This window comes from Barbus barbus (assembly GCF_936440315.1).
Source record: "Barbus barbus genome assembly, chromosome: 15".
Classification (NCBI taxonomy): Eukaryota; Metazoa; Chordata; class Actinopteri; order Cypriniformes; family Cyprinidae; genus Barbus; species Barbus barbus.
Genome location: NC_136743.1, coordinates 16,646,778 through 16,659,081, shown reverse-complemented (window position 1 = coordinate 16,659,081; position 12,304 = coordinate 16,646,778). Strand labels below are relative to the sequence as shown.

At 37.2% G+C, this 12,304-nt stretch overlaps 1 protein-coding gene across 4 annotated transcripts; it reads right to left on the bottom strand.

Annotated features, from left to right (window-relative positions):
* Nucleotides 1-88: 88 nt before the first annotated feature.
* Nucleotides 89-11,874, bottom strand: LOC306881664 (U2 snRNP-associated SURP motif-containing protein-like). 4 transcript variants are annotated; one of them, XM_079435854.1, is made up of 26 exons: nucleotides 11,798-11,874; nucleotides 10,775-10,873; nucleotides 10,490-10,601; nucleotides 9,785-9,906; nucleotides 9,629-9,696; nucleotides 9,455-9,543; nucleotides 9,224-9,259; nucleotides 9,022-9,104; nucleotides 8,763-8,928; nucleotides 8,078-8,289; nucleotides 7,420-7,463; nucleotides 5,578-5,682; nucleotides 3,658-3,724; nucleotides 3,394-3,575; nucleotides 3,111-3,273; nucleotides 2,940-3,019; nucleotides 2,760-2,847; nucleotides 2,541-2,678; nucleotides 2,251-2,431; nucleotides 1,989-2,063; nucleotides 1,817-1,880; nucleotides 1,415-1,571; nucleotides 1,213-1,323; nucleotides 1,004-1,131; nucleotides 735-902; nucleotides 89-589 (listed from the first exon to the last, which is right to left on the bottom strand). In XM_079435854.1, exons 1-26 carry the CDS (start codon nucleotides 11,840-11,842, stop codon nucleotides 451-453), a joined length of 2,922 nt encoding a protein of 973 aa, XP_079291980.1. In that variant the 5' UTR covers nucleotides 11,843-11,874; the 3' UTR covers nucleotides 89-450. The 4 variants fall into 4 exon arrangements, with proteins under 4 accessions (XP_079291980.1, XP_079291981.1, XP_079291982.1 ...); XM_079435855.1 differs by having other exon boundaries at nucleotides 9,785-9,903; nucleotides 11,798-11,861; XM_079435856.1 differs by lacking the exon at nucleotides 9,224-9,259.
* Between the last annotated feature and the right edge of the window lie 430 nt (nucleotides 11,875-12,304).

The following is a 12,304-nucleotide window of genomic DNA, read 5'->3' as shown; positions in this document are numbered from 1 at the left end:
TATAAAATATCTTAAAATAAGTTAGCTATTTTAATACACTGAATTTTAAATGTTTATTTGGGATGCATTCACAAAAACTAAGCCATTTCAAAGAAAAATCACATAAATTGTGTCTTTATTGAAAAGCAAACATCTATACAACTGAAACTTACACTAATTTAATTTAAGTTTCAAGGGATCTAAAAACAAAGACAAAAAAAAATACATATATATAGGACAATAGTTTTCATGTTGATGGAGGATTGCCCCAATCACTGCAGTTATTTTATTTTCGGACACTTTGAACAAAGGAAGCTCCTAAATGACATTATAAAACACCCTATTGATGACCCAATGTGAGTGAGCTTCAAAAGGAGGGGTGAAAGATGGAAATGTCCTTCACACTGATTTACAGGACAAATTTGAGGCACAAAAGACAACCCAGGCATCTTCCCATAATAGCCAGAAGTCTCAGTGTTTGCTTTTTTTAGATTTCTTGTGAGAACGGTGTGGCGATCGTGACCGAGATCTGGATTTCTTTGAGGATTTTTTGGGCGTTCTCGATCTGGACCTGCGTGACCTCTTAGGTGTTCTTGGGGGTGAGGGAGACCTAAAAAAAAAAAAAAAAGATTAATTAATACTCTCAGCTTCCATAATCACACATGTACTGAAAGACAAAGACAAGAAAAGACAAGCCACAGGATTGAGTTTTAAACTGTGACAATGAAGATTAAGAGAGGATACTGTTAGTTTACCTTTTAGTTGACTTGCGGTTACTTTCTCTTGGAGAGTCTTTATAAGATGATCGAGAGCTGTCTTTTGTATAGGATCTATCAGAGCGTTCTGATCGCGGTGAGGGTGACCTGCCGCGCCTACTGCAGCTACTTCGGGTGGGACTGGGGGAGGGACTATGCCTCCGTTTTCTTGGAAGGAAATAAATTTGTTTAAAAGACAAACACAAGAACAAATGTATTCAAAAATGTCTCTATTTCTTAAATCCTGAAGTAATGTTGAGGTATCTTACTTTTCTTTTCTGCCCGGTGTGGAGTCATCTTTGTCCTTCTCTTTGTGGGACACATCAGATTTATCTTTATCTTTTCTCTCTTTTTCTTTTTCTTTCTCTTTGTCTTTCTCTGTCTCTTTCTCCTTCTCCTGAAACATGTCCAAAAATAGTGGTTTCCAACAAAATAACAACACTAAAGAAACACCAAAAAACAAAAAAATTATACTAACCCGCTGTAGTAACTTGTCCCGATAAAGCTCTACTTGTTCTTGAATACTCGGTCCAGATTTTTTGGGTCGTTTTCCAGATTCAAGCTCATCTTGAAACTTCATGACTTTAAGCTACAACAGACAAAGAAAAATGACTGCGATCTCTAAACAGCTTTCAAGCACGTGGAGAATTAGGTTTAGTACATTTAGCATTCAGGTATACCTCGATTTCTCGTAGTTTGGCACGTTTCTCCTCGCTCATCTCAGAAAACTTAGCAGACTTTAAATCGTATTCTTCTCTAACAGGATTACTGTAGGACTGCTGGTCTGCAGCTCTGGAGCTCTTGAGAGAGTCTTTACTCTCAGTTTCCCGTGTTGCACTATGACAAGAATGTGAAAGTGTGTTAAAAACATGAATTTCATCCTACAAAACTCAACAATTAGGGTTCCCCACCTATAAGAAATTTCAGAATCCATTTTAGAGAGAACACTCACACAAGCAATTTCTAGGGATTTAATTATTTTAACAATTTATGACTATGAAAATTAGAAAGACATTCCTTTGACCTTTCCATTATTTAAATTCCATGAGTTTTACAAACCAAGTAGAACTAGTAAAACTTACCTTGTTTTACTTTTCTCAGATTCATCTGGTAGATCAAAGATTTCCCATTTTGACGTGGTTACAGCTAAAAAAAAAGATAAAAATCATGGTGATCTCAAAATTCTCAAAACTTTATGATGCATATACAAGGAGAAAATTAAGCTTCAATGTTATAAATGTCATCTGGACTAACCTTGAGCCTCCAAAGCAGCACCATCCACTTCCTCCCATTTTGACGGGGCTACCTTGAAGCCTGGTTTTTGATCCACTGAAAAATAAAAAAAAGGGCATTGAAAAAATGTATTTTAGAACATCTGCCATGACATTCGTCAATTGTAATTTTAAAGTACATTCTTTTTGATTTTTGAATAGAGTGATGTGTTGAGTTTACCAAGTAAGCAAGTAGTGTATAAAAGTTAAATAAAAAAAAATATCAATGTTGTCAACATTCTTACAAGGAACGCCATCCAGATCATCATCTGTTCCCTTGATGGGCATTCCATCCAGGTCATCAAGTGGTGCACCATCAATTGGCGCTCCATCTATGGGCATGCCATCAACATCATCCAAAGGAGCACCATCCAGCTCCTCCTCCACAATAGGAGCACCATCAATGTCCACCGACCTTTCTGGTTGCTAAGTGAAAATGAAATAAACATCCAATCTGTCAGTTAATGTCTAGATTAATCTGACCATTGAAAATCTATAAATCATAACTCAATCAGTCAATCTCTCCGAAGCTAACCTCTGGCAACAGATCTGCAGGCTCCTTTTCAGAATCGAGACTGACGAGGCCCAGGAAGATGTTCTGAAGTTTAATCAGGAATGGATCAGGATACACTGCCCAGTCTTCCCACGCACGGAAACAGGACATTACTCGTTGCTGTGAGGACCAAAATTGAAAAACATCAACTCCAATCTTTAAAACAGAAAACCATTATGTGTTAAGAACAAAATGGCACACCTTGAAATTCTCGGATTGTAAATGGCCCTGTATTGTCTTATAAGTGGCATTTAGGTCAGAAAATATCTGGCAGAGTTTTGTTTCAAAGCTGTAAAAGAATAAAAACAAAACACATTGAATAAACCGACAAACAAGAATAAATACCTTAATTGTGCATTTAAAAATAATTCTGAGACTTACAATTTTCTGTAATAAGAGGCATTAGCAACTTTTGCAGATGAGTTATACAGCACATCTGACACCAAATATAACCTTGCAATCTGAGGGACGACAGAAATGCACATTTAAAGAAAAGTGATGAGACACATACAAAATCCTTTGTTAATCGTAATTCTGCTGTGTAAGAGTGACCTTCTTTGGCAGAGGTGTTTTAAGTATGGACAGAGACTCCGCAATGCATTCCACAATCTCTTCGGCCGCGTCAGCACGCGTGAGGCAGAAAAACATGGCGTCAGCTATGTCGCTCTTCCTTGGCGTGAGACCTCGGAGTAACTCCTCCAATTTATCCCTCTCGCTGCAGAAGAGGAGAATATTAAGTACACATAACCAACAATACTGGCTACAACCAAAAGCCTAGTAGCTCCATACTAGAAGGATTGGATATCTCCATAAACTTTTTGATAGATAGACATACTCGTCTTTCAACGCGCCCTTCTTGCTAGTTTCATCATCTTCATCATCATCATCCTCATTCTCATCACGCTCTTCATCTTCAGGAGTGCCATGTAAATACGGGTTGAGAGGTGGCGGTCGCCAGAAAGATCCGTTCTTAAATATTCTGAAGTCTTCTGTTTTCCATTTTGTTGGAGAATCGCCCTGTGAGTGGAGATATTTTATTTTACAGCTGAACACATTTCAATATGTTTCTGACAAAAGAATAAAAATAAATTAGACTAACCTGTAATATGGTGTATAACTTCCACCGGTAATAAACATGAGCAGGACTTTGATTTTCAAATAAAAACCTGTTGATTTTGAACAAAAAACAACAATATGTTTGATTTAAGGACATTATCAGAATACAAGTAAACTTTAAAAATCACACCAATGCAATCGGAGTTATATTAAAAAAATGTCCTGGCTCTTCCAAGCTTTATAATGACAGTGGGTGGGTGTTATTGTCCAACAGTCCAAAAGAAGTGCAATATAGCGCATCCATCCATAATAAAAAGTGCCTCACACGGCTCCGGGGGAAGAATAAAGGCCTGCTTTAGCAAATCAACGCATTTTTGTAAGAAAAATATCCATATTTAAAACATTATAAACTGTAATCTCTAGCTTGTGCTAAATGTCGTATGTGCAAGCCGTTCCGGGCAGATGACGTAGTATGTCAGCATAGCATTAGCTTCAGTGAGAATATGCTATTCTTGCAAGAACCGACGTTTGTTTACAGGAGCAAAGGAAGCAAAGTTTGTTTACTTTAGCAAAGGAAAACCAGTCTCCTCTTGGCTTATATCGAAATCCTTTGACACTTTTCTTTACAAATCCTCGTTTGTACTTCTAATTCATGACCGGTGTTTTATTTTGCTCTCTCCTCCGCGTTCGTCACTAATCGCGCAACGGTGACATCCTACGTCATCCGCCAGAAAGGCACTCTCTTGTGAACATGCGTACAACAGTTAGCGGAAGCTAGAGACAACAGTTTATAACATCTTAAATATGGATATTTTTCTTATAAAAATTAATCGATTCGCAGAAGGGGGCTTTTATATTCACCCCCCGGAGGCCTTGCTTTTAAGGCACTTTTTTTATTACGGATGGATGCACTTTATTGGACTTCTTTTGGACAGTTTGGACCGTTGATTTTTACAAAGCTCATCGTTCTGAGAAGCAAGGCCTGCTCTGATTGGCCAGCTATCCAGTGCGTTGTGATTGGCTCAATACCTCAAGCGTGAGATGGAAATTTTACGCCCCTCACAGTATTGCGATACCATGTCCCGGCGCGACGACAAAAACAATAAAACCTATTATAAACGAGGCATTTGTTGCATCCAGTGGGGACATAATTACTGATTATAATGACTTACACTGTCTGTTTACACGGCGCGATGAAACATTACCATGTCTGCATTTGTGATCGGAGAAACGACAAACAACAAGCACTACTCTACACAGTTCAAAACTCGTGTTTGAATAGTCAGTAGCAGAAACGTAGCGTCAGACTGTCCTTGCAAAGTTGGAATTGCCCCACTTTATAGAAACAGCCTTTGTACAAGCCAGCATTGTAGGCTAACGTTACTCTTCCAGGTTCAGGAAATAGTCCTCCGTAAAATTGTTCATTTTTTTAAGTTACGCCTTCTTTCATTGTGTATACGTTTGGGTGGTTTTGCAAATCTTCCCATACCGTGACGTAGACATGTGGGGGCGTGTTTAAATGAGCCGTTTTAGGGGGCCTGGCAGAGTCTTAACTTTTATATAGAATATCTCTTTGGTTTTGAGACTTTAGTCTTTGCAAATTCAGAGATCTTATCTATGCACAAACAGCTTGTAACACTCCAAAGAGAAAGGAAAACTTGAAATTGCATCACATGACCCCTTTAAAGTTGTTACAAAATGGAAGTGACAGATCTTATCTTTTATATTGTGACGTACGTTTTAGTGAAACATTGTTGGAAAAAATGGGACTTGGTTCTATCCGGTGTTTGTTGATGGGATGGAGGCAGATCTGAATGTGAAATTGCAGTTGGAAGGGGCAGGTTTAAGATGACTAAATAAGGAATTATTTAAGCATGCATTTTGAAAACAGATTTGGTGAATTTTTTTTTCGTACCGACTTTAAAGGCATGGAGTCAAAAGAAAGTGATTAAAATGTGCTCACCTGTAGAGCGAATTGTTGATCTCTCTGTTCATGATCATGGCTTCAAACATTGGACCCTCACGCACCACAAACTCGATCATTCGATGGATGAGAGAGAGCAAATTCCTACGAGAAAAACACAGTTAAAGCGAAACAGATTCAGCACCATCACCAGCCACACCTAAACAACTGCTACAATATGACATCTGATGAAATGCAACATCCTTGCACTTTACTATCCATGAGTCAATAAACATGTTTGAGCTTTTAAGATTTAAAACTGACTGGCAGTGTGACAGCTGTAACAATCAAAACATTTAAATCCACAATCTACATCTGAATCTGAGTCTCAGCCATAGCATTCTGCCCTCGTAACTCATAATTAGATGTGCTATTGAGATACTAAATGTGAGGCAGAGTGATAGTGATCTTTCTTGCTTTTTGACAATAGACAAGTGTGGATGGAGAGGGACAAAATCATGTAAGCACTTCTAGAGTCAGTTAAGGGATAGGGACAACAATTAGCTTCCTGACTGACTCGTGAAGTGGCCGATAAAATCAGATGATGTTTTTTCAAATGTAGTGAAACACAAATCACAAGTATTGGAGCCGATCATACCAATGTCAGACAATCATTCTGTATACTTTCCCCAATCCATCCTGTGACGCTTTTCTGGTCCCTCGCTGCTGCAGACAGTTCAACTTGTGCTGCTCACCAAGGCCAATGTCAAAGGTCACTGAGACTATGGGGATTGGGTGTCGCTTTTGTGCCATGCTACTGGGGCAGTTGAAGTGAGCAATAGCCAGAGGGCTGGTTTTGTAAAACTGACACTATGTGAATGTGTGTTGTGTAGTGTTTTAGTTTAGTTTACTAAATTAGTAGCGTCATGAATCACATCTGATGCAGTCTGATAAAATCTGAACAATTCTCTCAAAAACACTCAAACTAGTGGAACTACCTGTCAAGCATGCTGTAAAATTGATATCTGATAATTCTATTCTGTCCAAAAGAAGGACCTACAAAAACTAGACAGAATTAAATCATAATGTACACTACTGCCTGAAGTTGAGGGCTGGTAAGATGTTTTTAAAAGAAGCCTCTTATGCTCAAAGGCTGTTATTGCTCAAAGGCTTATCAAAGTTAGTGAGCTGTTATTGATGCACAAGACACTGGATTTCAGAATGCACTTCTAAAAAAAAAAAATGCAGTAAAAACTGTTATATAGTGAAATATAACAACAATTTAAAATCTCTTTTCCTGTTTTAATAAATTTTGAAATGTAATATATACCTGTGGTGGCAAAACTGACATTTTTAGCAGCCATTACTCCCGTCTTCAGTGTCACATGATCTTTCAGAAATAATTCTAATATGCTGATTTGGTGCTCAAAAAAACATTTCTTATTATTACAGATGCAGAAAACAGTTGTCATGCTAATTTTGTGACAACTCTGATATACTGTCTTCAAAATTCTTTGGAAAAAAACATTTAGTTAAAATAGAAATTTTATGAATACTGCTGGGTAAATGTATTAATATCTTTTTTTATATATATTACTGACCCCAAACGTTTGAATGGTAGTAGTGCATTTCAACAAAAACAATAAAAATAAAAATCACATAACTTTCTCTACTGATATGAACTTCTATCTGAGTGGTATGATGCAAAACCTTTACAGGGAAATGCAATTCATGTGTGTGCCTTGTATTGTTAGTAGCTGCTCCTTATTTTCATGCAAGGCCTCAACTATTGCTCACTCAAACCAGCCTCTGGTAGCATGGATATGGCCAATCTTTTAAACTACAGAGATGGGATAAGTTCTCTACATTTCATAAGAATTTGGAAAAAAGAAAAACATGTACCTTTCTGTTGGGATAACCACTTTGACTATGGCTTGCGACAGAGTCTGGATATGAAGTCACATCAGATAATAAACATAGAATATATGTGAGTATTGTTAAAAAGAAACAGGCATAACACTAAATGCAACATATACTCCTACAACAACAAATGTGTTCTGTGTCAGTTTTAAAACTTGACTAAACACATTCCTTAGAGAAAGAGCAGTGAAATCATACATCATCTGCATCCGTAATATATATATATATATATATATATATATATATATATATATATATATTTTTTTTTTTTTTTTTTAAATCTCTTTACATTTCTTCAAACAGACAATATCAAACGTGTACAGTTTCATCCTAACCTGCAGCCAAAACCCATAAAATGTCTTGTGCAATGAATAATCTACACTCCAAAACACTTACCGGTACAATCAGCATGGTACACATGTAATTTATATGATTTATTTACAAAAAAAATCAATTTTACTAATTTAGTAAATTTTCATGATTCTATGGGCAAAATTTTTTTTCACAAAGAAGATCAAGCCAAAAAAGGTCTGCACCTCTTTCACACAAACAAAACACATTTATATAAACAACTAATTTCTCCTAACTACATTTATGACCATGCTAACCAAAATCTTTTTGTCCCACATATGCCAATTACCTTCTCAAACTCCTCTTTGCACTTTGGAGGTGGAGGCATAGGAGCGTTGGAGTTCTTCAGCCTCTCTTTGGGCTGGGCATTGAAGGGCAGTCCAGAGGGCGGAGGCGGGAGGGTGTGCTCCATCATTGAAGGTGGAATGTATATGGGGTGAGGAGGAATTGGTACACCTTTGCCCCATCCCAGTTTCATTTCAAAATTCATTATCATTTTGCCTGAAATCGACAGCATTTGGCAAATTCTTCAATGGTTTTATGAGGAAAAGCATTTTTTTTATATATAATATCTATGAGAGCAGGATGGGCAATGGGCAAAATAAAGCTGATATAGGCCTATATGATATCACACTATTTAAAGACCGTAAAATAAAAAAACTGGCATAATTTCTGCAAGTAAATTTATATTTAATATTTGCTAAAAATGGTAAAAAAAAAAAAAAAAAAAGATTAATATGGGAAAATTTTTTTTACAAAAATTTCAGATAGCAACTTCTTGATTTTGTAATCTTATAACTGTATTTTTCACAAATAAAGAAGTTAATAAACATGAATATGAAAAAAATAGTAGTATAGGCACAGAATTTCCACTTCCAACGCTTATCGCCAAAAAAACAACAACTTGTGATTAAAAACGCAGAATATCGTTTGATATATTGCATTGCATCAACATGAACAAGAAAGACATTTACCATTTAAATGTTTAAGTGCACGTTCAGCATCTCTCCTCGTCATGAAGGCTACAAAACCACAGTTCCTTTCTCTGGCCCTTTCCTCATCAGTCCTGGGCCACATAATTTTCACACTGGCTAATGGACCATAGCGACCGAATTCCTGACAGAGCATCTCCTCATTCATCTGGAGCGTGAGAGAGTATGCTTTAGCATGTGAAACTCTTGGTTACAGACGTTACCTAACAACAATTATCAGAAAAGAAGAAAGACCAATTACCTGAGGATTTATGTTCCCCAAATAGAGATTTGTAGTTGTCGGATCACCAACATCGTGTGAGCCAGGAGCAGAATCCTCCAAGACTGAAAAGCAAAATAATAGCTCTGAATAACAACTGACGTTTTACCATCTCTTCTTCCATGATGGGATACATAAACAGCAAAATGGTCATTCCATTACACAGTATATAAAACAAAATTACCACTGGACGGACGGTTTCTTCGTGAAGAACCATCCGCTAAAAGCAGAAGAAAAGCAGTGTGAATTTTGTTTCCTGAATTTAAAAAGCGTATACGCTGCCGAATTGTGGCAGTGGCCAAGATATGTGGGAGGTGGACAAACTTCAGTGGGTCCATGAGCGAACGTAGTGGGGAAACTGATTGTTTTGGTGAGAAAAAAGAAAATAAAATAAAAACATGAATAAAGAACTTACAGGATCGCCTTCCTTCCATTGAGGGAAGAGGCTCAAAACGACTGACTCGGCCCTTCAACCGGTGCCGTTCATCGCGCTCCTCTTGTATCCTACAAAAACAACAGAGGGTTACACTTGAAATTATCATTTTAAAGGTGCTGTCATTTGCTGAATAAGAATTTAAAGAACATCTACTGTTTCAGTTCTTCTTTGAAGAGTTCAAGGTTGCTCTTTTTCTTTTCTTTGTCTCCCTTCTTTGATGCCTAGGCAATATAATAGAAAAATAATGGGTTATATGACAAAAGATGCTTTAAAATAAGGTCAGATGGAAATAAATGACTAAAGACTCACATTGCGTTTATCTATTGCTAAAAACTGTGGTGGAGTTTCCAAAGGAAAAAAACTTTTAGCCTCAAAAATCCTTGATTTCGGTTTGTAGAGCTTTCCTTTCTTGTCATCAACTGCCGCTTCTTCTGTAACAGACACGTAACAAAGAATCAAAGCAGAGACAATTAGAAGGATTGTATAGCAAAAATATTTGCATAATTTAAAAGAAAATTCAAAGAAACATTGATCTATAGTTTAAAAGTTTGGAGTCAAAGATCGATTTACTTGGTGAAATTTATAACACTTTTATTCAGCAAAGATGCATTACATTGATGAAAAGTGACAGTAAGTGTAAAATGTTACAAAATTAAAATGAGAAAATGTCCAATTCAAATAAACGCTGGGGGGGTGTTTCTGGTGGGTTCTGACCCACCAGAAACATTTCTTGAGCAGCAAATAAGCACATTAGAATGATTTCTGAAGGATCATTTGACACTCAAGAGTAATGGTTGCTGAACATTCAGTTACAGTTGCTACTGTATTTTGGATTAAATAAATTAAGCCTGGGTGAGCATAAGCCAATTATTTAAAACATTTTTAAAAATCGTACCGATTTATGAATTTACAGCCTTTGGTTTTGTTGTATGATGGAATTCAAATAATAGAAAAAAAACCCCCATTGATCTCAGATAAATAGATTAACCTGTAACATTCACATGATAATCCTACCTTTAGTGGCATTAGCAATCCCACCACGTACAAAGGTCTTCACTTTTCCTTCACCTCCCTCAAAGGCAGCGAGAAATTCCTCATAGATCTCCGCTGCTGCCCTTTCATCCTCCTGTGAAAATCACAGATTGTGTCAGATATTTATTGTAGTGGAATAATGTTAAACTTGTATCGTAAAGCTAGGAGACATGACAAAATGAAAACAATGTGTTCTAAAAAAGGCCCAAAATAACAAACATATTTTATATTCACATGAATTCCAGCCTTTAGACCTCATCTGCTTACCTTCTTCTTGAGTTCATCCTGCTCTTTCTTACTTAGTGTTCTTTTTGCAACTGCCATCTTGCCAATACTGAAGGCCTTTAACTTGCTTTCCAATAAAGCCTGCATGAAAATATGAAAATAATTAATTACACAAATCAGAGATGATCCATAACTTTCCTCTTATAACAGAGACCTTTAGTTTCTTGGAACATTTTTTTAACTAATGCATTTATATAAAGTCCAAAACGCACAAAAGGAAAACAAGACGAGGAAGTAAAAATAATATATAAAATAATGAACGTATCCATATATTTGGTAATGGTTTGTTTAGGTTCTCTGAATTAAAGATGTAACTGTTTGCCATGAATAAAGAAGCGCACTTTGCAGGATATTATCACTGAGTACATCAGGACAGATGAGCTGGACTGGCTAATATAACACCTGAAGAACCATAATCATATAAACTATACATATCAGTTGTCTCTCCATGTCGGTTGACACGTTCACGTGGCTAGTACTACTAGCGAGTTTGGTCATGTTAGCTCGTCAAAGCAAAACCAACACGTTAGCACACAAATATGCACACACAAATGCGCAATTAAGACACTAACAACGCTAATAAACAAATCCATCTCCTCTCTATGTGAGTATAACGTCCAGAAATCAGTGTAATACAGTAATATTTGTAGACTACGCTCGTGTTAGCCCTGCCAGTAAACAATAAACAACGCAAGTTATTTTATGTTCTGTGGTGGTGTCAAGGGTATAATCAAACATAATATAAGATCAAATGCAGCATATATGGCCAACAGATTTTAGTCTGTTCATGTGTATTACAGAAACTAAATCTGTGCAGCCGCCGGTTGCATAGCTAACTGCACTGCTAGCGAGTTAGCATCACAACCGAGCAGCTCAATAGACCTTTCTCGTATCACAGAGCGACACACTACAGAATCAAACTCAATATTATTCCACTTTTATTATCGTAAACAAGAAAATTTGGTTTTAATATACTGATATGAAGTAGAAAAGTAAAAAAAATACCTTAGAGTTGGCTTTCTGCGCCCCACCTGGCGTTTTGTCCGCCATTTTGCCCGACTCCGTGCAAGCGCGTGAGGCGCGTTCACGCTCTCACAACAGTCAACGAGTCCATTTGACGTCTACCACAGTACCACTGAAGACCGATCTGATCTGAATGAGTCTGGCATGGCCTGCGTCCCGATGTGGATACTATCCAGCCTAAGGTCTACGTGATAGTAGTAATTTTCAATACTATTTAGGGTGGATAGGATGCACATTGGGACGCAGGGATGGTCATGGTCTCTCAGAGCACAGTCTGTGTACTGGTATAGTTAGTGAGCTGTTATTGATGCACAAGACACTGGATTTCAGAATGCACTTCTAAAAGAATTGTTTGAAGCTGGTTTACTCGTCTTAGCTGGTTCAAGCCCGTCTCCTAGCCTGACCAAGCTGGGAGAACAGCAAACCAAATAATTACCCATTTTTACAGTGGCTGCACCTGCTGTCCTAATTGATTTGCAACAAGACATG

Bases quoted from the DNA above. Each gene is read 5' to 3' on its own strand.
- LOC306881664 (XM_079435854.1), bottom strand. From the start codon at position 11,842: ATGGCGGACAAAACGCCAGGTGGGGCGCAGAAAGCCAACTCTAAG. The intron at 8,929-9,021 runs GTAATTGGTCTT...CTCACGCTCCAG, and splicing joins TGGGGAACATAAATCCTCAG to ATGAATGAGGAGATGCTCTG. The intron at 7,464-8,077 runs GTAATTGGCATA...CTTCATATCCAG, and splicing joins GCAAAGAGGAGTTTGAGAAG to ACTCTGTCGCAAGCCATAGT.